General features: G+C 52.7%; 9 protein-coding genes and 3 non-coding genes across 12 annotated transcripts; 6 read left to right on the top strand and 6 right to left on the bottom strand.

The window, feature by feature from the left end:
- Positions 1 to 853: 853 nt before the first annotated feature.
- On the bottom strand, positions 854 to 2315 carry B0H65DRAFT_203392 (cell-cycle control medial ring component). The gene is made up of 2 exons (XM_062821829.1): positions 1808 to 2315; positions 854 to 1667 (listed from the first exon to the last, which is right to left on the bottom strand). The coding sequence occupies exons 1-2, from the start codon at positions 1919 to 1921 to the stop codon at positions 918 to 920; spliced, it is 864 nt and encodes a 287-aa protein (XP_062681957.1). The 5' UTR covers positions 1922 to 2315; the 3' UTR covers positions 854 to 917.
- An 878-nt stretch (positions 2316 to 3193) lies between these two features.
- On the bottom strand, positions 3194 to 8010 carry B0H65DRAFT_442736 (uncharacterized protein; the record flags this gene model as incomplete). Its single annotated transcript, XM_062825591.1, has 4 exons — positions 3194 to 3777; positions 3837 to 6608; positions 6700 to 7002; positions 7965 to 8010. The coding sequence occupies 4 exons, from the start codon at positions 8008 to 8010 to the stop codon at positions 3194 to 3196; spliced, it is 3705 nt and encodes a 1234-aa protein (XP_062681958.1).
- A 986-nt stretch (positions 8011 to 8996) lies between these two features.
- On the top strand, positions 8997 to 11351 carry B0H65DRAFT_203484 (uncharacterized protein). The gene is made up of 3 exons (XM_062821830.1): positions 8997 to 9086; positions 9163 to 9536; positions 9821 to 11351. Exons 2-3 carry the CDS (start codon positions 9365 to 9367, stop codon positions 11137 to 11139), a joined length of 1491 nt encoding a protein of 496 aa, XP_062681959.1. The 5' UTR covers positions 8997 to 9086; positions 9163 to 9364; the 3' UTR covers positions 11140 to 11351.
- On the bottom strand, positions 11296 to 12996 carry B0H65DRAFT_203498 (transcription factor Tfb4-domain-containing protein). The gene has a single exon (XM_062821831.1). It carries the CDS (start codon positions 12893 to 12895, stop codon positions 11564 to 11566), a length of 1332 nt encoding a protein of 443 aa, XP_062681960.1. The 5' UTR covers positions 12896 to 12996; the 3' UTR covers positions 11296 to 11563.
- An 869-nt stretch (positions 12997 to 13865) lies between these two features.
- B0H65DRAFT_203505 (uncharacterized protein) lies at positions 13866 to 16688 on the top strand. Its single transcript, XM_062821832.1, has 3 exons — positions 13866 to 14150; positions 14205 to 15314; positions 15373 to 16688. Exons 1-3 carry the CDS (start codon positions 14148 to 14150, stop codon positions 16651 to 16653), a joined length of 2394 nt encoding a protein of 797 aa, XP_062681961.1. The 5' UTR covers positions 13866 to 14147; the 3' UTR covers positions 16654 to 16688.
- A 1436-nt stretch (positions 16689 to 18124) lies between these two features.
- Positions 18125 to 18340, bottom strand: B0H65DRAFT_425575 (uncharacterized protein; the record flags this gene model as incomplete). Its single annotated transcript, XM_062824586.1, has 1 exon — positions 18125 to 18340. One exon carries the CDS (start codon positions 18338 to 18340, stop codon positions 18125 to 18127), a length of 216 nt encoding a protein of 71 aa, XP_062681962.1.
- Positions 18341 to 19353: 1013 nt separating this feature from the next.
- Positions 19354 to 20845, bottom strand: B0H65DRAFT_203516 (uncharacterized protein). Its single transcript, XM_062821833.1, has 2 exons — positions 19757 to 20845; positions 19354 to 19691 (listed from the first exon to the last, which is right to left on the bottom strand). Exons 1-2 carry the CDS (start codon positions 20746 to 20748, stop codon positions 19619 to 19621), a joined length of 1065 nt encoding a protein of 354 aa, XP_062681963.1. The 5' UTR covers positions 20749 to 20845; the 3' UTR covers positions 19354 to 19618.
- Positions 20846 to 21355: 510 nt separating this feature from the next.
- Positions 21356 to 22296, top strand: B0H65DRAFT_442741 (uncharacterized protein; the record flags this gene model as incomplete). The annotated part of the gene is made up of 2 exons (XM_062825592.1): positions 21356 to 21552; positions 21615 to 22296. 2 exons carry the CDS (start codon positions 21356 to 21358, stop codon positions 22294 to 22296), a joined length of 879 nt encoding a protein of 292 aa, XP_062681964.1.
- Positions 22297 to 22985: 689 nt separating this feature from the next.
- On the top strand, positions 22986 to 23071 carry B0H65DRAFT_t244. The gene has a single exon. It is a non-coding gene; the product is annotated as a tRNA-His (tRNA).
- A 454-nt stretch (positions 23072 to 23525) lies between these two features.
- On the top strand, positions 23526 to 23631 carry B0H65DRAFT_t245. The gene has a single exon. It is a non-coding gene; the product is annotated as a tRNA-Leu (tRNA).
- A 656-nt stretch (positions 23632 to 24287) lies between these two features.
- B0H65DRAFT_t266 lies at positions 24288 to 24373 on the bottom strand. Its single transcript has one exon. It is a non-coding gene; the product is annotated as a tRNA-His (tRNA).
- Positions 24374 to 25176: 803 nt separating this feature from the next.
- On the top strand, positions 25177 to 27741 carry B0H65DRAFT_558285 (cytochrome P450). Its single transcript, XM_062830095.1, has 4 exons — positions 25177 to 25479; positions 25794 to 26110; positions 26135 to 26666; positions 26809 to 27741. Exons 1-4 carry the CDS (start codon positions 25256 to 25258, stop codon positions 27254 to 27256), a joined length of 1521 nt encoding a protein of 506 aa, XP_062681965.1. The 5' UTR covers positions 25177 to 25255; the 3' UTR covers positions 27257 to 27741.
- The last annotated feature ends 153 nt before the right edge of the window (positions 27742 to 27894 follow it).

The following is a 27894-nucleotide window of genomic DNA, read 5'->3' on the forward strand; positions in this document are numbered from 1 at the left end:
AATTGTTGCGCGTCGCGTCGCGTTGCGTTGTCGAAAGATGTCGCAGTTGCTGTTGCTGTCGTCGTTGTTGTAATGACAATATAAACCACACACTACTACTATTTTACTTCCCACTACAACCACTACCTTAGTCACATACACCCACTACATTCTTCTCATCATTATGGAGAGATCAGATGCTCTGCTCTGTTTTTACTTGCGAGGAGTTCAGTTTTGATGTCTTATGTTTAGGTACGCTATCAGGGTAGTAGAGTCTATGGAACAAAAAGTTGAATACCTGATGATTCAGAGTCTAGCCGTGCAAGGTTGTCATGTCATGTCATGTTGCTCGTTGCGTACGTATGTATATTAGCAGTGACAATGTCGGTCTCCTAGATCCTATCGGGGATGGATCGGTGGATCGATCGATGTCTGCCAGATCTGAAGAGAGGGCGAAGCCTCTCTTCTACCTAATGAGTTGATCTGTACTTTGAGTACATTCATGTTCACCAACCAGGTTGTCATGGGTGTACCCATTGGGATACTTGAAAAGGTATATTTGTCGTAGCTGTTCTTCCTCATCATAGCTCACATGGGCAACTTCTGCAACACTCGATCTTCCCCAGCTACAGTACTAACAGCCCCGTTTTGTTGCTTGTACATTGATCACTTCACCACTTCACCACTTCCCTTCCACCCACACCCTTCACATCACTCCTGTCGGTCTCTAACAGGTCTCTCAAAGACGCATATTTCCCTACAAGTCACCATGAATAAAAATCGATATTACTTCCTCAAGTTGACCATATAACGCTCTACTACCACCTCACTTTTACCAACTCCAACCCCTTCCATTACTCCTCTCTATCCATGGTCCCCTCATTTCATACCCTCCTTCTTCAACCCCTAACTGACTAGCCCAGGAGCAGGGAAACCTCCTAAGACCTCCCACCCCAAGCCCCCCTAAACTTCCCCAACACCTCCTCCGCAGCCTTCTCGTCCCTTATCCGCTGCTGCAAATACCCCTTCAGATCGTCCCAGAACTCTTCCGTGTCCAGCACCGCCACGCCACTGAGTCCTTGCGCTACCGGTCCCGCTGCTGCCTCCCCAGTTGTTGTTCCTGTCTCTGCTTCTGTCTCTGCCTCCTTCATCTCCACCTCCGGCACCTCCGGCGCCTCACCCCCCTTTACACCCTCCGCAGCAGCCTTCGCAACTTGCCTAGCCTCCCTAGCAGCCCTAGCCTCCTCAGAATCATACGTCGCCTGCCCACCCATCACCATCAAACTGAGTTCCACTTCTCCATTTTCGGGAACCGTCGCTCCCCCCAAAACTTCCTTAAGAGACTTGACATCACCAACAGGCTTCTTGTTGAACAACACCTTCAGCTTCTCCACGGGTATACCCGTCTCTTCAGAGACGAAGGTCTTGATGTCTAGGATCGAGGTGGTTGCCAGAGGTTGAGGGGTGGGGAGGGTGAGGGAGAGGGTGGGGTTGCGGGGGGAGCGGATGTGCACTGTTACTGTCGGGCCGGTGGAGGTGGCGGAGGGGGAGGAGGCGCCGGGGGTGGTGGTGCCGGTGGAAGAGGTGGTGGAAGCGGAGGCGGGGGTAGAGCCCGGGGCGGGGGCGGCGCGAGAGGAGGACGACGGCTTGCGGAAGGGGCGGAGGGAGGGGTGGGGGGGGAGGGTGAACTGTTTTTGGGAAGAAATGGAAGTTAGCTGGTGTTGATTTGATGGGTTGAGGGGAGGGGAGGGAAGGGAAGGGGGGATGGATGCAGTGGGAGTTATGGGGGAGGTAAGGAAGGCACTGGGATTAGACAACAAAAACTCACAGGAGTACTAGCAGGATACGTCCTCGGGTCTTCAACGTGATCGGCCGAGATCTTGGTTGGCTTGGTGTCCAGGATAGCCAAGAAGGTTTTGGCGAAGGCTACTTCGGTGGCCATTGTGATGGGCGGGCAGCAAGTAGCTGGCTGTTGCGATTCGTACGTAAAGGTAGTGTTAGGTTGTTATGTTTGTCGCAAACAAGGCTGGGATGGAGCTTTTGGTTCGCGCGCAAAGCTACTGTCGTTTATGGTATTCGTCGCCGTGATGACTACGACAGATAATTGTGTGGTGTGGTGGTTCGCGACGGGATGTTGATTGATCTCGAGGTGGTTGTTGGTGTTTCGGTTGGTGGTGCTACCTATCGGACAACGTCAGTGCTCCTGGCAGTCTGGCACAGCTCCCCTCCGTGACGGCGGAGGGGACCGGGGTGGTGGGGTCTGGCGGACAGGGGAGAAGATGAAAGTGGGGTCGAAGCTTTCTTATCTTATCGGAGATGCTTCTCTTGACTTCCAGCCTGCAACCGCGAGCCAAGAATCCTGGCCCCCTGTGACCTGTTTTGCAACTGAAGCAGCGAATGGCCTGTGGGTTGAAGGAGAGCTTGAAACTGCGAACAAGGTAGCTTTTTAAATTTTGGGATGTTCAAGGATGGAAGCTCTTTGCAGTTGTTTGACCAGTTGTACTACTGCTCACGTCAATAATCCCGCTTCATGATTCTCGAATCTCTCATAGGTGTTTGCTTAGCAGTCAAGTTACTGCTGCCATCGATTTTGATTGATGATATCTCAGAAACAACTACATGTCCAAACAATACTGGTCGCCCAGTGCTTGCTATTATATGCCGCTGTCTTCCAACCCCATCATCTATAGCCAATCCATCCATGACTCTGAGGACTATGGCCTACCTCTTTGCTCATATTCGTCCCTTTCACGGTCCTTGTTTTCTCACCATCTACCATCTTCCTAGCCACCACCGCGTACCTTCTCTTCCTCATTCGCTTCCACATCCGCCACCATTCAACTTCCCCATCTGCCTCTCACCTGCCGCCCCCTCCCCAGTACTATAGTACAATATACAACTGTAGTCATAACTGTCATTGCTGGTGTAGCCCCCCAATCCAGAGGGCCAAATCTCAGCATCACACAAGATTATACTATATATGATTTTGAAACCCCATCGAAGACGGAAGAAGAAGAAGCAAGAAAAAGTTCATATCGGGTATGGAATGAAATGAAAATAAGAGAAAAAAGTCATCATAGCATCATAAAACCTTTCCTTTAACCGAACAACCGCCTGACGACCGACCGCCTGCCAATAACGCGATAGACAAAAATCCCATCCCAACCTAAACCAACCAGACCGACCGACCGACAAGAAAAAAAGGGGGTATCCTTTAGTTTTCCACCGTCCCATTGACAATATCACGAATAGCCCATTTCCACGCCTCACCACGCTGCGACCTCCCCGTCGCCCACGCCTGACACTTTTTCCTCCATCTTTCTTCCTCCTCGCGCTGCCGACGCACAAACTCTGGCCCAACATCGAACTCCTCGCCAACCAGCCAGTCATCCTTGACGTCGCTGGTCCTGCCGCCACCCCCATCCGTGGAGGTGATCGTATGGTCCTCCAAATCGGGAATATCCTTGAACACATCCTCCTCGTCATCCATCGCCTCCGATACGGATCCGTTCTTCGACCGTCCACGCTCTGCTGCCTTGTCGTTTTGCGGACCCAACTTGAGCCAACACATGTTCTGTGGATCAAACACCATCCCCTTGACCACCTGGACGCCCTTGGTCGTCCCAATGTTGGTAATCAGAGCCGGGCGCGGCGTCGCGCTCTCCCTCTCGCGCACGACATGCTGCACCTTTACTGATGCCGTCGACGGTGATGATGCCGGCGCCTCAAACGCCCGCAGCACATTGTCGTTCCCTTCCCACCGAAACGTCTCTGGATTGTAGCACATGCCCTTAACAACTGTGACGAACAAAGTTAGCATTGATATGTTTTATGAAATCATTTTATCAGGCACTCACTCTTTGAGTCCTTTGGGGGATTCAAGTTTGAGATGAGGTGCGGCTTCAGCTGGGGAGTTTTGCGCAGCTTCCTGGAAGACTTCATGGTCGCCTGGGGTGGTGCTGATGGGGTTGATTGGTGAAGGTTACCTCTGTTGGTTGACAGCTGCGCGACGCGTTGGGCCGTGAGTGGAGCAAGTTGTCCAGAAACGTTGCGCTGGGCCAGGCAGGATTCCCGGGCTCTTCGGCTCGCGGCGGTATCACGAGCGAAACTGGGGACGTTGGAATCGTTGAACCGGGTCGGGGGCCGCGACGTGACGGGAGGCGAGGGCGTAACGTTATTCCGATCGTTGGGGGCGATGTTCTGGTAGAGCCTATTCCGGGCTTGGGCCTTGGGTCCAGTGTTAACAGGTTGCCTCAAATACTTGGCCTCCGCCTGGGTGGAAGTGGGAAGATCGTCAAATCCGTCCAGTTCGTGGCCGTCTCCAAAGTTCCTAACCCGGAACGGCTTGTTAAGCTGCTTCCAGTTGCCTTCGGCAGCCGTGAAATCGACGGATCTGTGCTTGCGCGGGCTGGGCGAGCGCTTGTTGGAGGCCCGGGAGTAGGTTCCTCGGGAGATAGGCCGATAATCGATACCGCCCTCAGATTCATGTCGACGCAAGTTCCGTGTATTCCTGGTGGCATTGACATTATACGATTGGGATGACGATGCTCCAGCCGGCAAGAAAGGGGTAACCGAGGGGACGGAGCCCTTCCGGCCTGTGGTGACAGTGCTTTCCATATTTCGCACTCGCTCCACTGGTGTCTTTGGTCGTACAGAATTCTGCGCCCGAGTTGCCTCGGTCCGAGATGGGGGGCGCTCGTAGTTGCGTGTTGTTGTTGGTCGTGCCTGGTTTTGAGGCCGAAGACCAGGCACCGATCGCTTCATGCGGAGAAGCTGAGCATTTGTAGTAGTAGGCTCAGCCTTTTGTGATGTTGTAGTCGTCTTCTGTGCCATGTTCCTACGTGTGGTTGTTGTAGACGGCGCGGGCTGCGATGCCCCTGAGGACATGACACTTGTGATGGAAGCCTGAGAATGATGTCCCGAGCGTGTCAGTGATCGTCGCGAAGAGCTTCTCGTCACTGTTTCTCCCGTCTCACACACAGGCTCGAGCGAAGACTGTGTTTGAGTTCGCTCATGGCTCACTAACAACCCCATCGACCCCATAGGTCGTGGAAGACGAGAAGCAGCCACGGGCTTGTTGGTGAACTTGAGAGCCACCGAAGTTTTGGGTCGATTTGGGCTATCACCCCTTGTGTCCTTGACCTTGATGTTACGATGTAAGGTCAACTTCTTGGAGTCGAATACCTCCCCATCTCCAATATCAAGTCCAGAGAGGAAGTCTTCTTGCTCCTCTCTATCTTTCTTCTGTACTCTTTCCACAATAACTGGTTCTTCCGGAATCCGTTCTGGAGACGTGCTTTGCTGGCGACGGTGCAGTCGCTCCTCCCAGTTGAGTGGTCCAGGGGGCAGGATGATGCCATCGAATTCGTCTTCACTTTCTGCTACAGTAGAACTTGCTATGCTGGGACTGAAGGCCGACACAGATGAGGTTGAGAAGGCATCGCGACGGGTACCGCCAAAGCGAGTTCCAAGACTTCCTTCACCCCACTCGGAGTCATCCGAGGTGTTGAGGGTCGGAAGCTTAGGGGTCTCTCTTCGGTTCGAGAGTCGAAGAGTCCCATCCATCGGGAGCTCAAAATCGTGTTCGAAGTCGTCCTCATCCGGAGTGACTTTTAGAGGAGTGGCAGGCGTTATAAAGGTGATGGGCTTTAGGGTGTTGCGCCTCTTCTTCACTTTGATAGTCTCAGTCCCATCCCCAAAGAAATCATTGTCATCATCCATATCCCGAAAGCGTTCCAAGTCGATAAGGCCAGTTGAAGTAAGCGACGGGCGGGATGCCTTCCTGACTTGGACGTCCATAGGCTTAACGGTGAGTTTCTGCGGGGGCAAGGCGCGGCCTGGGAACGTGTTACTCGTTTTGCGCATGGCCTCCGGACGGCCGAACGAACCGCTGGTTTTCCGCACAGGCTCCAGGCGGCCTGAAAAAGAGCCGCTGGTTCTGCGCGCCGGCTGTGGACGTGGTTGGAACAAGCCGCTAACCTGCCGTATGGCCTCTGGGAATTGCGAACTATCCCGTTTCTTGATCTGCAGCTGGCCGGCATCGGAAGGGAACTCCAAATCATCAACCCAATCCTCCTGAATAATCTTTCTGATTTTCCTACCACCAAGTCTCTTGATGGTGCCCCCCATAAGGGCTGAGGGGGGTACGTTTTTCGGTAGTGGAATGCCAGCCCTCTCAGCCGCAGCTAGAGCATCCAACGTTGACTTTTCATCATCTCCTGGCAGGTGAACCTGCTTTTCCTCCTCTCCATGGATGGATTCGAAATCGGACCGGAAGGACGAGTGAGAATCGCGGCGATGGGGATGAGCGTTGGCGGTGGTGGAGTGGCTCTGGATGCTGAAGTCGTCGCCCTCGATGAGGAAATCATCATCGTCCCAGTTTTCAATATCGTCTTCGACCGGTGGCCGAGTCTTTAGTCGTAGGGTCTCCATTGCCGGCGGTGTCGTGTGGTCCTGCAGGACAAGGTCCACGTTGTGATGTGCGGTCAATGGGTATTGGTGGTAGTTTCGGGGGTGTGTCCCTCTGAAAGGTGTTAAATGGGGACGTTTTGCGACGTGGAGTGACGACAGCGATCTAGTCAGTGGTGAGGATTCATAGTCGTCACCCAAGACCCTGGGGCCGCCGATCACTATCCCGAAGCCCCGGCGAGGATTCCACCTGGTCCCCCTTTACACGGGCAATGCGATGGCCGAATCCTTGTTGATGCTAAGTTGGAATACCTATCGGGTGATATTCCAAGCAGCCGGGATGAGCAGAGTGATTAGCGTTGGCGCGATGCGACCAGGGCGTTGGTGTCCGGATGCAGGGCGGGAACGGTGGATGATGATGATAAAAGGGCGAAGTAGGCGAGTTGGTTGTTGGCGGGTGGGTTGTGTGATATGTTGGTTCACGAGGGGGATGTTGTTGTTGTCGTTGCTGCTCAGGTGCGGCAGAGTTCAGTTGCGACGAACAGGATCTGACAATGAGGGGCGTGAAAGTCGTAAGCGTAATGGTAAGGAAAGTACCAGAATCGGGTAAATGCTCTATCGATAGACGAATGCGCCGTGTGTGTATTGATAACTGCCGTAGAGGATATTGATCGAGTGGGCCAGCTAGTAATTGCAATGGATAACCTATGTTCAACAGGTGGTAGGTTTATGTGGTTGACGAGTCGTAGAGATTGTTGTTGGGTGGACGGGCAGGTTGTGAATGAAACTGAGGAACGAATTGGTTGAGATGGAGAAACGGAAGGCTGGAGCATTCATTCACCCAGCACCTGAATGAGTGGCAGCACTCCAACACTGCCTGAATGGAATGTCCTGAATTGAATGAATGAATGAATGGCTGGAAAAGTCAACGGGAGCAGGGAACCGCAGTCGTGCAGTCGGGACGGATGGTCCAGGGTCGTGGTCGTGGTCGTGGTCGCAGTGTGAGAAAGCACGAGTGGTCGGGGAGTGGAGACTGGAGGAAAAGAGATGGAAGGTGGCCCTGAGCCTGGCGTCGTGCCTGGCTGGATGCGCGTGGGTGACGCCCAAAGTTGGAACAAGCCAAGCTTTCCAAACCAAGGCCCGTGCCAGGGTTAGCGCAGGCCTCTGCAGCCTCTCTCTAACAACGACCAAACAGCCTCCTGAAGGACTTTGAAGTGCCAAGCAAAGCGTGCGCAGAACGGGGTTGGGAGGTCGGGTGTTTTGGCTGAAAAGGTGGCAGGGACAGCAAGGACAAGGGGCGCGCTTTGATTGCCAGTGTTCGTGCGAAACGCTAGCCATCCGTCAACCGCCCAGCCGGCTCCGCGATCAATTTCAACATTTGCGGTGCGAGACACATGGGAATTTACAAAGTCTAGGTACGGCTAGAACACACTTCAAGATCAAAGCCAATACCGTATAGACTGTAACACATGACATGACTCTGTGCGCGATTTTAAAATGAAGGAAATTTCATCCATCGATGCATCTTTTTAACCAACCACCCAATGAATCTCGAATCGGGTTGCCCATGTACATACCATGTGCATCTTCTTCAACCCCCCGGGGCTTTGGCTCCAACTCCATCAAGGTTCCAGTTCAGGGCGAGTAATGTAAGACTCTTGTAACATTATCAAACCCGCCGCATCGCACAACGTATTCAGCGTATTCAGGCGTATCGCGGGAGTAATGATACGAACGGTCTAGCCTTGTTTGCGGTGGACCGCGTCAGGAACGCGAACGGGAATCTGAAGAGCGGACAGATCCCCGCACTGCCAGGTGCTGCTGCGTGTTGCCGGCCGGCCGCTAATGTGACTTCTTGCATGGCGCCCCTTGGCAATTGGCTTGATTCTTCACCGGGTTCTTCACACTTGAAGGGAAGAGTTCAAAAAGACTTTTATAGGTTGAAGATATCTTGGAACTCTGGGTTTCATCATATGCAGGGCGACTGGACTGAACGGTTTGGTGGGTTCTGTTATTGTTTCCTGTCACTATTTCTTTCAAGGGCACTGCTGCCTTGGACCCAATCGATAGACTGCGATGGGGCTCTTTGATGTTGTTGCCTACAGAAAACTATGGCTCGCAATTCACATATGAAATTCATATACGAGGTGCCTTATTGTTTTTGTTTTGTCTCTTCACTTCCGTTGACCTCACAAACACGCAACACCCTTCCTGTTTCGGCTGCGCACGCCGGAACTCTTCCCTTTGAGACATCCTCCTGACGATATCCGACACGGCAAACGGAAATAGCATCGTTGTTGGTGCTACCTACCATCATCGACGACTCCCGTCCAGCTGAGCCCCAGTCAAGCGTTTCCAAGAACAGACAACAACGTCAACACGCGCTCCCGTCCATTCCGTGCAGCTGTTTCCACTTCCCCGCATCCCGTCATCACTCGAGAATTGCTGGGTGCGGGCCGTCAGTGCAGAGTGCAGTGCAGTCGCCCTCCGTTTCTGTTGGAGAATCTGACCTTCTTTCCACAATCGCTCACCGTCACACCGTCACACCTTCGTGACGTCCGACTCCGATTCGTCGCCATCTCCGAGTCAAAGGGTTTAGAACGGTGGATTATATCATTCCGAGACCATTACGTGCAGCATAAGCGCAGAAATCACCAATATCCCCCAATCTCATCTCATCAGCTTTTGTTTCATCTGAGGTAGACCATCCGCTTGTACACTTACACTGTCCCCCTTTCCAGCTCGTCCGATCTAGGTCGATTAATCCACCCATAGGGCGGAACCTGGGACCCCAACGACCGGAGACCAAGGCGACGTCAACGCGGATCGCGGATCGTGACGTTTGACACACATACAGCCTGCATAAACCGGAGACGGCGATCCCATCTTTCCCCCAGTCCCCCTCTTCTGTATCCCACCTTTTTACATCATTATATAAAAGTCTCACTCATAACACTATTGCGCAAGCCACACAAACATGACTTCATCCTCGTCAACCATTATCCGTATCCCCCGGACCGATACCGATCAGGAGGATGACTTCATTCTGGGCGAGGTTACCCACTCAGGAGGGTCATCCGCGAGGGGATCGAAACCGCTGAATCTCAAGATCGTTGCTACGGAGGGTGAAGAACCGTATGCGCTCACGCGTAAGTACCCTGGAATCTCGTCGTTATTTTCGCTGTTTAGGAGGTATTTAAGGGTTTATGCATTCATTATGTCCGCCGCAGCATGGAATTATTATGCAGGGGCATCTTACCCTGCCGTGCTCATGTTGGTGGTGCATAACTTTGAGTGGTACCTAGCCATCGCAAAGCCATGATGCGTTCTATCAAAGTCTGGTTCTTGAAGTGACATTTGTAAAAGGAATAAATCTCAGTTAATTAAGGAAAACTACATGATCTCGACCCCTTGACTAACACATACATCCCAGTAAAACATGACCACATCAACGACCTCCGCTCCAGCACCTCCTCCTGCTCCCCCACAGAATGGGAATCCATCCTCTCCTCCCTCTTCATAACAGCCTCGCCAGTAGAAGGCATCGAAGCAGGCGCCGAAGTGGACTCCCCCAAGGGCAGCAAGAAAAAGTCCATCACCATCACCATCCGTCGGCGCATAGCCGGCATCAACCAACGACTAGGCGCCCTAACCCTTATCCACTCCCCCTCCTCCGAGATCCAGCTCTTCGACTGGTGTTCGCAACTCGCCATCTCCCGCCAGACCGCCCTCACTTCGGTATCCACCTCCGCCGTGCAGGTCGCCGATCTCGAGGCCCGTGTGGCCGATTTGAAGGCTCAGTTGGAGGAACTCACGCAGTCGAAAGTTGACCAAGAGACCGAGCTGCTGCAGAAGTTTAGGGCGCTGTTGAATGAGAAGAAGGCCAGGATCCGTCAGCAGCAGCAGGCGTTGAGTAGTAGAGCGAGACCAAGGCCGGATTCACAGGAGAGGCTCTCTTCCGTGATTGAGAGTGCGAGGAGTAAAGTTAACGTTGACTCGGAAAATCCACTGGATGACGAAGAGGAGGAAGAAGAAGAAGAAGAAGAAGAAGAAGAAGAAGAAGAAGAAGAAGAAGAAGAAGAAGAAGATGGCGGCGCCAAGATCGGAAGGATAGGAGGGCGCGGAACAGGATCAGCGACAAAAGCAAAAACAAACACAAGGACAGCCCGTGTTTCCAGACCAGGAAAACGAAAGGCTACCAAAGACGTATCATCAGACGACGACGACGACGACGACGCAGAATTCGAAAAGATGGATGTCGACGACGAGCCAGGACCAGAGCCTTCGGAACCCTCATCCAAGACCACCATGGGGCAATCATCCTCTAGCAAAACCCTCGACAACGAAGATACCGATGCAGAGGACGAAGATGAGGAAGGCGAAAGCGGCAACAACAAAACCTCCGATCGCAACACCCCAGACCGTGACAACGACGATGACGACGAAACAGCCAGTGAACCCGACGAGGAGGATGAGACTGTAGAAGCCGGGGAGAAGGATCTCGATGTTGGCCCGCCTCCTTCACCACCGCCACCTGCTAGACGACAAGGCGCCACGGCAGTGGCATCATCAAAGACGACGACGACGACGGCTGCTGCTGCAGGAAAGGGGAAGGGAAAGGAGACGCCAACGCCGCCGGTTTCTCATACCAAAAGGGCGGGAGCGACGGCTACGAGAGCGTCTCAGCCTGCTGCTGCTGCCGCTGCCGCTGTGGATGAGGGGAGTGAGACTGAGAGTGATGATGAGTTGTGAGTTGTGAGCGGATGGCTTGAACAAATGTGTTCGGGTATGGATACCTTAGGGTGAGAGGAGACAATGTGGTATAACGATGGACATGAATGCAGGATGTTGTTGGTGACAGGTAACTTTGGGGTGAATCCCATGGGAAGGCAGTCTATGTTCAATACAATGATGTTTGCCATAGAAGCTGCTTTAGCTATATGTGTATTAGCTGTGCATGTCAAAGCTCTCTATGAGTGTATATATGGTTCTCCAAGCCTTTTCTGTCAGATTTTGACAGGCTTTCCAGTCACTTAGGCTTCACCTCCTCCGTCTCGACCGTCTTTGGTCTGCAGTGCCTCTGTCTGTCTCTGTCTGTCAGGCTCTCCCACCAAGGACAAAGGATATTATCCCACGTTTCTGAAACCCATTTAATCGACTTCTGTGTGCTCGATTCCTATACCTGCTGCACCTTTCCATTCCCATTAGCCTGTTGCTGCAGCTGTTGTCCCCCTCCAGCAGCCGCTTTCGAAGGCAGCATAGGTATCCTCCTCCCATAATTCCCCAACGCCAACTTGGTCCCGCACGTCAAACACTCCCCGCCCTCCGGCACCTCGCAAAAGATGCTCAAGCAAATACTGCACACAAACCCCGTATCAATCACGTTCCGATGACAGAAACACGCCGCCCGGAAATCCACCGAGTCCGCACTAGGCGTGACCAACAAATCCGCCACGCTGGCATTACTCCCCAGGAACTTGCCCCCATGCTTGTTGCCCCCTCCCTTAGCCGCAACAGCCTTCTCGTTCGCCTTATCCTCTTTCTTGTTGCCCCCATGCTGCTGCTGACCAGACCGCTGATTCCCCGCCGCCGCCAACCCCTGCGGCGCGCTCCCGCTTCCAAACCCAAACATGAGGTACTGCAGCAACCCTCTCGGCTCCTGCGCCCGGATGAACGTGCCGCGCGTGATGTAGCTCGCCTGCTGGAGGAACGTCGCGCTGCCCCGCAGCGCCAGCGTGTCAATGGCAATGCGCGCGTGCGCCGCCGCGAACACGGCGTTCATCGTCGGGATGTACTGCGAGGGGGAGCTGTCGCTTACGCTCACCACTAGTATGCGGGCGTGCAGACCGGCGAGCCCGCCCCCGCCCACGCCGGGGAGGGAGGCTGCGTTGCCGCCGCCTGGGCCGGCGCCCGAGGTTGTGGAGACCGAGGGCTTGCCGCCGCCGCCGCCGGAGGAGGAGGTTGGGCCGGTGGAGTTGTTTGTGGGGGCGAAGAGGAGGGCGGTTTTGTTGATGTGCGAGAGGGCGAGGGTCAGGGCGCCGGAGATTTGCGTGGTGGTTGTGGAGGCGATGTCGTCGGTTGTGGTGGCGGTTATGAGAGACCGCAGGGAGGAGAGGAGGGAGCGCTCTATTTGGGCGAAGAGGGGGTATTTGTTTGCGGGCGGTGGTGGTTGTTGTTTACTTGTGAAGGAGACGTCGCGCATTTCGACGTCTTCGTTCGGATTTATCGGTTTTCGGTCGGGGTTTTGGTCGGGAGCGGTTGGGTAGAGCCATACTGCTCGGTTGGTGTGTGATGCTATGAGGGCTACTTGGTTGGAATTGTTGAAGGCTAAGTGGGAGTTGACGAATATTAGGATGTTGGCGAGCGCTTTGGTGAGCGGGAGGACATCGTTGAGGGCGGCCCAGGCGCGCGGGTTGGTGTCGATGATTATGGTGTAGAGGGAGGGAATGTCGTCGGTGTTGTAGATTTCGTAGTGTTCGGAGGCGTCGACGGCGTCCTGGACCGTCATCTTGACGATGATCTGGCAGCGACAACTTCAACTCGTTTCGGGGTTTGTGTATGTTGTAGAGTTATAGCATGGATCGAAGCTAGTTGGTGTCGGCCTTTGTCGCCGCGATACTCGGTGCGCCGCCGGTGCTCGGAGGAAGCTTGTCTTTGTGCTGAATGGAGAGACGGCAGGGTAACTATACGGATGCTCTGTATCGTGATTTTTATGTATGAAACTGTTTTCTTATTTTGGATTTGTCTGCCGAATTGCCTGGCGTAAGAGGACCTCCTCGTCGAGAACAGGGGCGATAACGTAATGGAGAAAGGCGATAACGGTCTGGGTTGTATGCCCCTGCGAAACGCGATCCAGGCACACGCTACCACGTGATGATCGATGACGCAGACTATTGACCTTTGAGCTTATCAGCGAGCTAAGATGCAGTTAAGCGAGTGCCATGCAATTAGCCAGAGCCATGCCTCCCTTCAGATAGCCTCTATCCTCCTTATACAACGATATTACCTCCATCCGAACATGTGCCAGATCCAACCCTCGTTCAACAACCTCAACGTCACAAACCGAAAAGCCGAGTGCGAGGAAGTCTTCGTCTTTTGATCCAATCCCACCGTCGCTTTTCCCCATTCCGGCTGCCTCCAAGAATCGAATGAGACGATGTCAATCAACGCTATCGATTTGCTGCGGGCTGAATTGAACCAACCCACGTGGAAAAGGAGCTGAACCCTGACTTCGCTAGTCTTAAAGCCGGCACAAGGTCTCTCAGCCGCAACTCAAGGTCGGGTCCAGACCTCACCAGACCTCAATAATCCATTCCATTCCTCTCAACACTGCCCTGTATACCCCACATTGTGGGTGCTCACTGCTCCCTCTTTGGAGTTTGGGCTGTTCAAGCTATCATCAACATGTGCCGAGGGTTTCCTTGAGAAGGATGGTGCAAGACTTACAACCGAGTGGCTTGAAGTCACCAGCTGTGCAGTTGAGACGGTGTCCTCGGTCTGCCCGAGTCAATAGTCGGACGTTTTGTTGTTAGGGGTCACCCCGGCGGCGACAGCTCTACGTTGGAGGCCTACGGCTTAAGACCATCATCGGTAGGTATTGTGAGACCCAAGAGAGAGAAGTACAAGTATATAAGGAAGGGACAGCCAGGTAGGTAGGGAGTAAACAAAACGGAAGCTCAATTTGAATCATCATCTTCCCCGTGCTCTTTGAACATCTGTCTTCCTTATCACAGCAGTCACCACCGAATATCACTTACATCATGGTAAGCTTTGTGATGCCCTCGGTTTTAGACGCCCTTTACTCATGGAAAACACAGGACTCCTTCAAGGCCGGCGACATCATCGAACCCGGCAGCTCTGTCAAGTCCAAGAACGGCAAATACGAACTTGTCTTCCAAGACGATGGCAACTTTGTCCTCTCCGACGTGTCTTTCCGCCGGGTACTTTGGAGCACTGATACCGCCAGTTCTTATCGCAAGGCTGCTAGGGGCCTCTTGCAAGACGACGGCAATCTCAGGCTTTTCGACGACAACAACGGACAAGTATGGTCAAGCCATACCGGGGGTAAGGGCGATGCTAGCTCCTTGTTGACTGTGCAAGACGATGGCAATGTCGTCCTCTCCTCCAACGGAAATCAGATCTGGGCCACCAACACGGCACAGAAGGAGCCGGAGAAGCCGGCGGACCCTACAGTGGGAGCCAAGGACCGTCTCAATGCTGGCGAGGAGTTGACCAAGGACCAACGCATATCCTCTCCCAGCGGCGAGTACACCCTGATCATGCAGGCTGACGACAATCTGGTCCTCTACAAGAAGAATAAGGGTCCGATCTGGGCCAGAGGCAAGACTGCTGGCATTCCTGGAGAGAAGCTCGTCTTCCGTGGAGACGGAGAGTTGGAACTGCTTACATGGTCAGGCTCTCAGAAATGGGTAACTGGCACTGCTGGCAGAGGCAACAGCAACTCATTCTTTGCGGTCAGAGATGACGGCAATATGGTTATCTCGACTGACGGTCAGATCGTCTGGTCGTCGAAGACGGGCCCGGAGCTACCTGAGGCAAAGAGAGACCGCATCAAGGGCGGTGAGAGACTTCTAGCAGGAGAGGTGCTCACTTCCCCCAATGGCAAGTTCACTCTCACCTTCCAGAGCGACGGCAACTTTGTTCTCTATGAGGGCGGCGAATCCAGGTGGGCTTCAGGCGGTCGTACCTACGGACGTGGAGGCTGGCTTCTGTTGACTAGCGACGGCAACTTGACAACATTCGATGATGACCAGGGTTCCCGGTGGTCTTCTCGAACAAGATACAGACGCACCGGAGGTGATTGCGAACTGATCGTCCAAGACGACGGTGCTGCGGTGCTGAAGCTCGACGGAATCACCACCTGGGCCGTCAATGGAGGCTCGGCACAAACATACGAACCCCGTGATGTAAGTCCTCGGCCAATAGTGCTTTTAAGAAATTATAGTAGACTAACATCTTACGCAGTTCTCCCCTGTCACATCCGGTGACAAAATCAGCCCTGGACAGTACTTGGCTGCCGGTCAGTCTATCACCTCCAGCAACGGCGATATGACCGCAACGCTGGATGAAAACGGCCAGTTTGTTGTTCGCTACACCAAGACAGGAGACTTCATCATCATCTCCACCAACCCCCGGAAGGAAACCGATACGAAGCTGACCGTCGGCTACAACGATGACGTGATCCTCTGGGGTGCCAACGGAACCAAGATTTGGCAGCCCTCCAACAACGTCGACAAGTTTGCCATGCATTTCGAAGATGATGACAGGGAGCGCTTCTTCCGCCGTGACACAAACGGCAGTCTAATCCTCAGCGGCAACGGCAACCTGAAGCTCTACGGCTCCGGCTGGCCGAATGACCTGATCTGGACCAGTGGTCGCTCCTTTGCCGGATTCTCGGGCAAGAGGATCTCGCAGCTCAAGCCCGGCGAGATTCTCGTCATCGGTCAGAACCTGCTCTCCGACAACGGCGACCACGAGCTCTCCCTCCTTCCCTCCGGAAACCTCCGCATCCGCAACACTCGTTTCAACACCAGCGTCTACTATTTCACCAACGATGACACCAGACTCACAGACGCACATTACCTCGAATTCGGCCAAGACCACGTCCTCGAGGTCCGCGGCGAGACCAATGGCATGATCTGGCGCTCTTCCAACCGCCAGTACAAGCCACCCCAATACAGCGGCAGCCACGGCGGCGGCGGCGGTCGTGACAGACTCGACCCTCCCCGCTTCATCCTCGACGACCGCGCATCCGCCTACATCCGCGCCGTCGACCTCAGCTACCGTGCCGACTACGTCGCCTGGTGGATCACCGACCTGGAGTCCTGTCTCTCCCCGGTGCGGCCCAGCTCCTTCGGCGACACCCTCCGCCCCGGTTTCACCATGAAGCCCGAGCACATTCTGACCAGCAACAGCGGCGAGTACCTGGCGCGCTTCAACAACAAGGGCGAGTTCGCGCTCATCTGTAACACGGATCACAGCCACGGGTCGGCGCGCCGGGGCGATATCATGTGGCGGGCCAAGGGCGCGGCAAATTCGAATTCGGTATGGATCACGGCCGATGGGAATCTGTGCGTGGGCGTGGAGGAGAAGCAGAAGGTTAAGTGGCAGAGTGAGACGGCTGGTTCCGGGACGGATGCGCGGTTGGTGGTGCAGGATGATGGGAATATGTGCGTTTATGCGGGGGAGAAGTGCGCGTGGCATAGTGATACGAAGGGTGGGTGGAGGAGGGATTATGATTATTAGGAGGGGGTTGGGAAGTGATGTCGTTTGTGTGGAGCGAGGTAGGTGATAGGTCGGTTGGTTGGATAATGTGACTGCCATTTTTAAGTGTTTAACCTTGCCCTAAACATTTGCTTGAGTGTTCCTTCCAAAGTGAAAGACTTCAGATGAACACCCTTGACACCGCATCGTACCTGCCTTAACGAGAGTCGGAATCCTTAAGCAAGCCCACGGACCACCTCCAGCTGTATTCTCCAGAAACATCAATATTAGCCCACTACCAATGAAACTAACATTTTGATGTTATACCAACGAGGAGGCCAGCTCAAATGGTCTTTTGCTACAACGTCTTGGAGTCCTCGTATTGCTCAGGGGTAGTAAACAAAGATCGTATGTATACTGACCCTAACCCTGGTGCTTGGCACGACCCAGTGTGTGTAGGACCTCCGTCCCCTCCTGCCCTCGATGCTTCTTGCGAGTACAATCCAGCGTCCGGATCCAGGATTGGGCAGAAGAGCTTTTGATGTTATTGTAAGAAGGGGTAGGTACCAAAAGGTATTCCTCTTTGATAATTGAGATCATCTAACCTTCCCTTCCTTGCTAGTTTACACCAGTGTGTGACGAACCGTTACAAGCACAGGAGTATATCGCTGGGAATAGGAACAGCGGTAGTAGTAGCCAAAAGGTATTGATCGATTGTAGAAGCTATTGCTTGCTGAAGAACCCGAATAGCGAAGGCCGGGAAGCGGCCTTCTTATATACTAGTCTTTAAGCCCGTCCCGTGGTCCTGTATTCTCGGGACCCCGGGACCGTGGGGGCGGTGTCCCGTAGTCCCGTAGGTACTTTCGGGACTCCGGGACCTATCTAGCTAATCCTAATCCGGTACTGCTTATATAAGTGATCCGTGACTGGATCATAACACAGTGCTCTCAAAGACGCCAATATCGCCATGCTTCTTCTCAACCGCATGGAGTGTAAAGAAGTCGACGGGAGCCATGAGGAGATAATTCTTAGGCAAAAAGCCCGAAACAAGAAAAGAGGGCTATCCAGCCAGATGAAACGTGGGGAAATGAAAGGACGAGTCCAAGGTAGTGGATCGCTCAATGTATTCTTTTTTTTCCTTCTTAAGATGCTGCTGTCGCTACCTCTAGTACCAAATGACCTTCATCCCGCCGGTCTTTTCTCTCTCGCACTTTCTTTCCCTTCTGCTTCCATATTCCAGTCCTACACTAGCCTATTACCCTTCCGCTATCCCCCTTTTCCCTTTCTCACACCACTTCTCCAAATCCCACCATCTTCCTGCCCTTCATTCAATTCCCCATATCTCTCTCTCTCTCTCTCTCTCTCTCTCTCTCTCTCTCTCTCTCTCCCCCTCTCCCTCTCTCTCTCTCTCTCCGTCTCCCCTCTCTCTCTCCGCACAGCATTTCCCATCCACCAGTTCCTGGCCTGGGCCATCTTCCATTCACGACTTCAAGTCCAAACCCTTTCAAAACTCTCAGTACTTGGAAGCACCACACCCCGAGCAGCAAAACTCCAACCCAACATTCCCGTCGTTCTGGTCCTGTCCCTGATCCTCCATGGCGCTGTTCGCGTTGTTCTTGACGATGGTCTTGTGTCCGTCGCGACACCAGGCGCAGAGGGTTTCGCCGGCTGGGGCGGTGGAGGTGCAGCCGCACGAGTTGCCTGATGTTTTGTGAGCGCAGTCGGGCATTTTTGGGGATTGTGTTTGTTGGTGTGTAGCTGTGAAGTTGGTTGGTTTGGTTGTGGAAGCTGTGTTGGGTTGTGGGTTGTGGGTTGTGGTTGTAGCTGTGGTGAAGCTGCTGTTGTTGTATTCTTGGGTGATTGAAGCTGGTGATACTGGATTGGAGCTGCAATTCCGGGAAGTCAAGGGTGTCCGATGGCGGTGCATTAATAGCCGAGGTTGAGGCTGTTAAAAGGTTCCCGTGATAGGAAAAAAACGAGCGGCTACAGATTGATTTCTGTTTAACGGTGTGATTCATGAGGGGTGAGACATCATCGTCATTGACGAAGTAAGTGAAGCAAAAGTTGGGAATACCGGTAGGTCATGGTATGTTTGGTAGTGGGGCTGGAAGACAAATGTAAATGAGCGTTAAGCGCTAGATGAGAAAGTCCAATCTCGGCTACCAAACATAGCAATGGAGATCTTCGGCTTGTTTGCCGGATGCCGTCGATCGTGGATATCGGTAAGGACGGAAATTCATGGGACGGTGGGACGGAAGTCATCACCAAGTTTCCGGATTCGGAAACTTTCCCCATGATTAGATACCGAAAATATGCTTGATGGAGATTGTCTTTTCCATTTTGGGTGGCTGTGAGCGGCTCGGTACCGAATTGTTGGCCGACGACTGGATGTCGAGAAATTATAAAATGCCATCTGGTTTGGATTGTCATCGTCAGAGTTTTGAGGATTGTTGAACATACAAAAGAATACCGCGACATTGGGGCAACTCATTTGCCAGTGGAAGAATGGTTGAACTCGTGGCTCCTCGTTTGGGTGAATCGGGAATGGAATGAATGTTGTATTTGTGCGTCGAACGAGTAAGGAGTAGGGTGAACACTCAGTGTACGTGACACATTGACACCCAACTCACATGTGAAAAGCGATACCGTGGATTCCAGATATCGTGTCCATGATCCTCATAACATCGTATATCCTCCTCTTTCCCCGCCGACGTGAGTTGATGAACCCGTCCAGATACATGCCATAACGTCCTCCCCGTTCCACGCCTTACAGATATCGTGGTTTAATACCAGGAGTCAATAACCCTACCGAATCTATCCCAGAGCATACGACAGATGATCGGAAACAACAAAAAAGAAAGAAATGCAAACCCCATAACAAAAACTCCTGCACGTCGAAAAGCGCCAGTGGGAAGGAAACCGTAAAGCAAACCCAGTTAGAAATATCCCTAGTATTGTTTGTTCAGGAAGAACCGAGAAGCGTGAAATATATGTCATTCAACGGTACCTAGCCCCGGTGATCATTGTGCCCATGAATCTCGGGAAGAAGCTGAGCGGCAAGCTGAGCGTCGACAGAGTTACTGTTCACACAACGACATGTTAGCTACCACAGTATCAGGAGACGGGGGTGTTGTTTTTTTCATACTCTTCATCGTCGTCGTCATCATCATCCCCGGCTGATAGCTGATCGCCCTGAGACTCTTCCACTGCGTCATGGTGTTGTAACTCGTGGGCGTCACCAAGTCCCTGGAGTTCCTGAGTTCCCTCCATATCCGCCTCTGGGGCCGCCATTCTCACGCCTAATTGCATGGACGTATACTGGGGGTTCTGGTGAGCCATCTCCGTCTGGTCTGGGGCTACATGTTGCTGATCAGCACCGACACTGGGAGTCCCGTTGGTGTTATTGTTCTCCTCAGGGTTCGGTCCAGCTGAAAGGGCCTTGGCTTTGCGCTTTCGGTTGGGGGTAGGGCCCGTATACAGCGAGCAGGCTGACGTGTTGTCGAACCACTTGCAGTTCGAACAGCTGTTGTGGAAGCTCCCGGGCAAGATCCGGCAAACTATGAAGGGACCCAAGGCATTCTTGGTGCGGCGATCAGCACACTGGGTGCACTGCACCGGGGCATCTGTGCCGCGTGAGTGAATGAGCAGACCGTTGACGTAACTGGGCCGCTGAGAGGCAATGTGGCGGGCCGTGATCCATCCGTTGACAAAGTAGATGTATTCGCGGCTGGGACAGTCGTTAAAGATGGCCCTTTGGGTATCGTGGACAAGAGAGTCTGCAGTAAGGGCGTCTTTGACTCGGATGGCGACAGCCGCCAGGGGTTGCTCCTCCTTGGCCGCGTTCCACGCCTTGACCAGCGGATTCTCCTGGTAATCATCCTCCTTGACTGTCCTATTTGGGCGACCGGGAGGACGACCGCGACGTCTCTTGGGAAAGGCCGCAGGAAGCTCTCCTCCTCCTCCGCCGTGGGTGATATCTCCACCTTCTCCCTGAATAGCAGTTAATGTCTCCGCACCCGTCACTGGAGAAGCGATGGTGTGTGTGTTCGTGTTGGGATTCCCGGGCACGGCCGACGCGAGAGCATGGTCCTGGGGTTGCGCCCCGACCTCTGCTACGCCGGCTCCCGAGTCTGCCATGGGCGTGATGTCGTGGGTATTGAGAGATGGATTCGCCGATGAGAACCAATTGGGGGTGAGCGGCCTACAAGAAAGGTAGTGGTGGCGACAGGCCCGGAGGCTTTATTTTGTACGGAAGTACAAGCCAAGCGCGAGGGTGATCTCGAGTTCCATTGTGGTGCTTCCCCAGTGCACGGGCCATTCTCAACGGGCATTGGCCAGAGGCCAGACAGAACGTGTCTTGGCAGGAGAGCCCAGACTGCGATAGGCCTGAACCCCCCGGGCAGGTGCGTAATGGGGCTCCTCATGCCGTCGCTGCAACCTGGAATGCATTGTGTCTCTAGTGAAACCCCCGCTGATGTTCCTGCAACAACCGCCAACTTTACCTCAACCTCAACCTCTCCTCAACCACCTCGCTCCTCGATAAGACGTCCATCCATCAACATCACGGTCATGTCCTTTTGTTCAGCTGTTCTTTTGTGACCTCCTTATACCCTGCGCCTTTTGCTCATTGGATTGCCGGCTTTTGTTGGTGACCTGTCGCAACACCTCGGTCGTTAAATACACGATAAGATAGCGTATTAACCGCGGCATCTCGAAGCCCGCAAACAAGCCACCGCCAACCATCATGTCGAATCCCAACGCCCTCCTCCTTCTCGCCGACCACATCAAGCTGTCACTTCTCGAAAGACAACGGGCCAAGACATTAAAGCTGTCGAGTGACACTCAAGATGGTCACATCTCCCGATCACTCGACCAGTTCCGCGAGGGTCTTGAATCTCTCCGAGCCGAGCATCAGCGTCTCCAAGAAGCCGGCGACGAAGCGTATGCTTTGTCCTATTTTGCCTCCTGATAATAGTAGTCACTAACGTGGATACATCATTCAGAAAGGCCTCCACGCTGAATGATACCCTGTCTTCGCTCCAAAAGCAATTCGACGACCTGACCTCCCAATTCCACGGCTACGCTTCGCCTGCTACCACCTCAACACTCACCCAACCCAATGACCCTTCTCTCGCCGAAGACTTTGCCCATGCCCAATCCTCGAAACCCGTAGCCACGTCCACGACGACTCCCCCGCCCATAGAGCGTCGTGCCTCCAAGACCGTCCGTTTCTCGTCACCCAACAGTGACCTCGAAGCCCAAGCCCCTGCCGCCAACAAGTCTGCTCGCTCCCAGCTACTTCCATACCGCGATGACCCCGTCTTGGGCGACGACTCAGCCGGCTACCGCGACACCATCGATGGGCAAGACATGGACAACACTCAGGTACACGCCTATCATCAGCGGATTCTGGAAGAGCAGGACGCCCAGCTTGACGCTCTAGGAGCTAGCATCTCACGGCAGCGCGAGCTGAGTATGCAAATTGGCGATGAGTTGGACAGTCAAGTTATGATGCTGGATGAGAGCGAACGAGCGGTGGATAGGCATCAAAGTGCGTTGGATCGGGCCAGGGATCGGGTCGGGCGCTTTGCGAGGGCAGCAAACAACAGCGGGGAGGGAAAGCAGATGGGCATCATCCTGGCATTGATCATCATTTTGGTGCTTCTGATCGTTATACTCAAGTGAGTATGGGGCGAGTCTGAACGGAAATCCCCCAAGACACATTCACTTTCGGTGGACATGGACAGTGTCACAAGTTTGTCAGGCAATGTGTTTCCTCAACAGGTCAACAGGGGAAGAACATCAACGGCAGGCTTTGGAGGGTCGCTCACTCACATTCTCATCATTTTCCTTGAACTTGCGTTTGTTGGACTGGGTATATCTATGGGTATTTGCATTTCACATTGGCGTGAGGCGTCGCATCATGTACAACGGTCGCTTATACAGCAAGCGCTTTTTGGTACAGGATTGTCATTCAATCTTTCTCAAATTCGAAATTCAACATACACACACCATTGGGTCGACACGTCTTTGTGTTTGAATCGGAATGACTTTGTCACAATGGGGCTGCTCACTTACACCGGACTGCCTAATTCATTGCCGTCGCCCGACTCGACATGAGATATGGACGGCCTAGAATCATGGCAAGAGGATGACGCCTTGTCGTGTCGGCCGCCTCCGAACAAGGACTCAATACTCCCTCGAACCTGCAACTTCGATTACTCATGGAACGACCTGAACACTATACTACAATATCCGTTCTGGAAACGGTAGCCCTGCCTACAGCAGGATTGTCGAGTAGGAACCACGTCGTCCTCACCGTCCTCCGCTTGTTCGCTCATAGTCACTACTCCAGGCCGACCGATTCAACAAAGGGGATTGTAGTATAGTGGTCAGTACTTCTCGTTGTGGTTTCTCACAGCGATCCGAGGGGACCCAGGTTCGATTCCTGGCAATCCCAAATTTTTGGATTTTTTTGGTGTTTTCGGCATGGCTTTCATTGAAAGATGTTCGGTTTCGCTTTTCTGTGTGTTTTTTTCGCTTAGGTTTTTTGCTTTGAGAGTCGTGGGTTGTTACTAACAGTATCTTTGAGTAGTGGTCTTGTTGAATTTGCCGTCGAGTCATTGCAGTCGGAAACCAATGAGTATATGCGCTTTCATGTCAACATCTTCGAATAATCAATCAAGGAGTAGGATCTGTTGCCAGTTCACAAATGCCAACATCCTCCCGCCGGACCAGAAACCGCAATCAACCATAAACATTTTGCACTCGGCAGTCATTCATCAAACAAGCCACACCTCTCAGACGGATTCAAACCGAGCTGTAACCATAGACGGCGCATCATCTTTCCAAGACATGTGCTATACTGCAATGCTGGTCCTTAACGTCAGTAATCGTTGTAATTCTTTCATCAAGGCAAGATGGCCGAGCGGTCTAAGGCGCCACGTTAAGGTTAACCCTTAATCTCCTCTCAGAGTTCCGTGGTCCGAAAGGGCGTGGGTTCGAATCCCACTCTTGTCAGAACTTTCCATCATCATCAAGCTCAGGTGATGGTGTTACATTTTTTCCTGCTTTTCTTTTTTTTTATTGGCTGTCGTTTTCGGCCGTCACTGGGTGTTGAACTTCATTGCTGATTTCTCCAGACACTGTCTATTATGGTGAATAGTGGGTACATCCGAGTCCTCTTAGGAAGCAGAACATCGTCTACCTTTCAGTTATTTCTCGGATTTAGGTATTGTGCACGCTTCGTCCGATGACGGACACTGCCTAAAGACCGGCGCACGCATCTCTTCCTGTAAAGTATGAATAACATTGTTAACATTTTCGAGGCTAATTTCGACGACAGGAACCAGGAACGAAACAGCTGAGGAAGTCTGTGCCAAAAATGAGCTGTTACTCGCATGCGCAAACATCTAAACGAGTCAACGACAAACACAGCCTATTTTGTTTTCGGTATCTTGGTTGCCGCGAACAAAGGGTTTGTAGTTCAGTATATATACTTATAACGATTGTATCGACATGTGTCTTCACTTACTACGAATCAAATCACGTTATATATCTAGACCGTCATGAACACTATAGACAAGATAGCACACCAAAAAAAGAAACCACAAAAGTACCCGATTCCAGAACATCAAAAAAGAAAGCCATGATGATCCACGAGGCGCCAAAAAATGTGGGATCACCAGGAATCGAACCTGGGTCCTCTCGGATCGTTGCGAGAAACCACAACGAGAAGTACTGACCACTATACTACAATCCCTTTAACTGTTGTTAAAAACCTCGGATCGAAGTAGGCCTCAAGAGAGCGAATGTCGGAAATCCGCCAAAGTTCTCCCTCAATTCCAACTCTAGATAACTTTGAGGGAATGCAGTTTCTGTCTGCTCTTAGACATCATGGATTACTCGCTTTGGTTGCAACACTTTTTGTAATACCGCTAAAAGGTAAATGATGTCTTATCTTGCTTGCGCTTAATCGCCCGTTATCCTCCCTCATCCTTCAGTCGTGAAATTATGAAATACTGAATTTCCTATTCAATTGGCTGCGGGTTGAAGGAGTGATGTGATGGATGGTTGATGACTGACTGATTGGTGTCTGTGTGGGTGCAATGCACTCCATTCTTCCTCCTGCATGCAAACTGCAGTGCGCTGACTGAAGCCAACACCGACGCCATCACCAAAGGAGGAGACCTCAGTGAGACCCAACCCCCAAAAGCCCAAAACTCCAAGCAAATTTCCCCCTACCCGCGGTAACGTTATTCGCCGATCTTTGCTAGATTAGCAGCCTTGTTGAAATGTATGGCGGGCTTGTGGGTAGCAGTGCTGAATGTAGCCCCTTTAGTCAAGCCTCCCTCGAATTCGGGGATATCGACCAGAAGTGGAAAGTCAAGAAGAGAATGGGAGGTTGTTAGTGCTGATATCCGGTGGACTGAGCAGAGGGAAAAAAAAGAAAAAAGAAAAAAGGATAAATATAAGAAGAATGAGGATAGAACATATCTCATGATGGCTTGCTGAAAGATATCAGTCACTTCCCCCCCCCCCCCCCCCCCCCCCCCCCTCTTTCATCTTTCTTCCCTGAGTGAGGGAGAGAACGCACGTCTTTGTCTCAGAATACTCAACGAACTCTCGCGGTGTTCAGAGTATCATGGCCCCAATCGAAACTCTCCTGCCCTCCGGGCCATGGTGGCTATATGCCTCACTGGTCCTCATATCCTGGATCAGCTTCACCGTCATCCGTCGCCGATACTTCCACCCTCTTTCCCACGTCCCCGGCCCGTTCCTTTGGTCGATTTCCAACCTCCCGATCCTCTACCACAATGGCATCAGAGAAGGACAACTGATGCATGTGCTGCCCAAGTTGCATGCCAAGTACGGTATGTGTTTGTTTCCCTTCCAAAAACCTTCTCCAGAAACCTTCCAAAAAAAACAAAAAAAAAACAAGAATTCGTTCGTAAAGGGCGAGTTGAGTGTCTGTGACCCTCCCTCCCAATAGGCCAGCGGTAAACAATGCCCATACTAACATTCAGAACCCAAACCCAAACAAAGGCCCCGTCCTCCGCATCTCCCCCACCGAAGTGCACCTCTCCGACCCCTCCAACTACTCCGAGATCTACTCCTCCTCCTCCTCCTCCTTCTCCTCCTACAAATACCCCAAAGACCCGGACTTCTACAACGCCATGGAGGGCCCCAATCCGCGCCCCGGTATTACTAACCGTCAAGTCCAGCGACGAGCACCGAGTGCGCCGGGCGGCTCTCAACCCGTTCTTCTCTCGCAGGTCGGTGCTTGAGCTGGAGCAGCAGATCATCAAGACAAAGACGGAGAAGTTGTGCGGGATGATTATTCAGACTTGTCTTTATGAGCATGATGAGTCCCCCTGCTCAACAGAGGCGAAGGGAGATAAGAAGGGGAAGGGGGGAACTGGGAATAACATCTTTGACATGCACAACGCCATCCGCGCTTACGCCGTGGATATCATTACAGAATACGCCTACGCCAACTGTTGGAACCAACTGGAGTAGTTAGACGACGCGTCGGATTACCAGGAGGCTATACGGGTTGTTCAGTTGCTGTTCCCGTGGTTCCAGACTTTTCCGGTCTTGATGACACTGTTCGGTTGGATCCCGGATTGGTTCACAATAACAGTATTTCCGCCGTTCAAGAAGTGGATTGAGAGTTTGGAGACGGTGCGTGTGGCCGTGACGAAAGTCCGGGGGGAGATTGAAATGGGAATAAAGCCGGATCGGAGGACGATCTTTCATGAGATGATTGATCCAGAGCTGGACCCGTTGGCTGATGAGGATGTGAAGGGGAGGAAGTTTAGGACGCAGTTGTCGGATGTCATTGTCTTTTCGGACGCGGTGAATGTGACGGGGGCGGGCGCTGATACTACTGGGTCGACGATCGGGAGGGCTATTTTTGAGGTTGTCAACAGCCCGGAGATCTATGGTAAACTGAGGAAGGAGTTGCGGGATGCTTTCCCGGATGTGGAGTCTATCAATCTTCGGGCTTTGGAGAAGTTGCCGTATCTGACGGGCGTGGTTAAGGAAGCGTTGAGGTATGTTGACTTTTACTTTACCCCTGAGCAGACGTGGTGCTGTGCCACTCCCCTCCTGCCTCTCAACCACGACAACTACCACCACCACTACCACTATTCATCATCTTTCCTTCTTTGACACCCAAGACTAACATCGTCCCAGACTCAACCCCGGCCTCCCAGGCCACCTCCCCCGCCTCGTCCTCTCCCCCGGCGCCACCTTCAACTCCGTCCCTCTCCCTCCAGGAACATCCATCTCCATGTCCGCCTGGCTAATGCACCACGACCCCGTGGCCTTCGGTACTGGACAAGAACCAACCGTCTTTGACCCAGAGCGATGGATACCTCACACCAGGGAAGATGAAGAAAGAATCCGTATGCAGGAGCGGTGCATGGTCCCCTTTGGCAAAGGAAGCAGGAACTGCTTGGGCCAGGCGCTGGCGATGGCGGAGCTGTACTCGACTCTGGGCAACATCTTTTGGCGGTTTGATGATTTGGTGGTGGAGGAAGGGATGACGAGGGAGGATTTGGGGTTGGTGGAGTTGTTTTTGGGGTATCATCCTAGGGGGGCGAGGAAATTGAGGATTTTGACGGGGAGGGAGGTGAGGTGAGGTGAGGTGTCGTATTGGTAAGTACAACGCGTGAATGGTGCTGGGTTATGTGGTGACGGACTTGGATGAAACCATTCTGGCAATGCAAAGGACCTGGTTGAGTCAAAGAAAGTACTGACCGGGCGTTACATGTGGCCGGCATGTTTGGAATTTGTGTGATAAGAGTAGGCCATCTCGTTGTCGAGACGGGAGGCACGTGGTGCCGAAATGCAAGGCGCTTGAGAAGGAGCGATGGAGTTTAAGTTACTTGAGTATTTGTTGTGAATGTAATGTGACTGAAAGGAGCCCAAACAAATCTTGAAGAAGAGGAAACGAACTGAGATAGCATTTTGAAGTGCGTGGATTGTGCTTGTTTGACCTGTTATGAGTGAAGCCCAACTTCACCCACACTCGCTTGATTTTATCAAAGAGCTTAACTTGCCGTACCATTCCTTTTGACTTGGCGCACCCAATTTCACCTGGCAAAAAAGCAGGTCGTTTTCAAGTGTAAGTTTCCGTCTTCCCAATGTCACCATCCTTGTCGCCAAAGCTGAATTTCAACATGCGAAGAGAAGTACACCGCCCCATGGTGAAAAAAGAATCGCCTTGGATGGAGGAGATCAATCGGATAGGATACTTCAATTCCAACGAGCGCATTC

The sequence above is a fragment of the Neurospora tetraspora genome, assembly GCF_033439725.1.
Source record: "Neurospora tetraspora strain CBS 560.94 chromosome Unknown B0H65scaffold_4, whole genome shotgun sequence".
Taxonomy (NCBI): Eukaryota; Fungi; Ascomycota; class Sordariomycetes; order Sordariales; family Sordariaceae; genus Neurospora; species Neurospora tetraspora.

Coding starts and splice junctions, on each gene's coding strand:
- B0H65DRAFT_203392 (XM_062821829.1), bottom strand. CDS start 1,921: ATGGCCACCGAAGTAGCCTTCGCCAAAACCTTCTTGGCTATCCTGGAC. Junction 1,668..1,807: donor CGTATCCTGCTAGTACTCCT/GTGAGTTTTTGT, acceptor TCCCAAAAACAG/TTCACCCTCCCCCCCCACCC.
- B0H65DRAFT_203484 (XM_062821830.1), top strand. CDS start 9,365: ATGACTTCATCCTCGTCAACCATTATCCGTATCCCCCGGACCGATACC. Junction 9,537..9,820: donor AGAACCGTATGCGCTCACGC/GTAAGTACCCTG, acceptor CATACATCCCAG/TAAAACATGACCACATCAAC.
- B0H65DRAFT_203498 (XM_062821831.1), bottom strand. CDS start 12,895: ATGACGGTCCAGGACGCCGTCGACGCCTCCGAACACTACGAAATCTAC.
- B0H65DRAFT_203505 (XM_062821832.1), top strand. Junction 15,315..15,372: donor AAACATACGAACCCCGTGAT/GTAAGTCCTCGG, acceptor CATCTTACGCAG/TTCTCCCCTGTCACATCCGG.
- B0H65DRAFT_203516 (XM_062821833.1), bottom strand. CDS start 20,748: ATGGCAGACTCGGGAGCCGGCGTAGCAGAGGTCGGGGCGCAACCCCAG. Junction 19,692..19,756: donor GATGACGACGACGATGAAGA/GTATGAAAAAAA, acceptor TTGTGTGAACAG/TAACTCTGTCGACGCTCAGC.
- B0H65DRAFT_558285 (XM_062830095.1), top strand. CDS start 25,256: ATGGCCCCAATCGAAACTCTCCTGCCCTCCGGGCCATGGTGGCTATAT. Junction 25,480..25,793: donor CTGCCCAAGTTGCATGCCAA/GTACGGTATGTG, acceptor AACGCCATGGAG/GGCCCCAATCCGCGCCCCGG. Junction 26,667..26,808: donor GTGGTTAAGGAAGCGTTGAG/GTATGTTGACTT, acceptor ACATCGTCCCAG/ACTCAACCCCGGCCTCCCAG.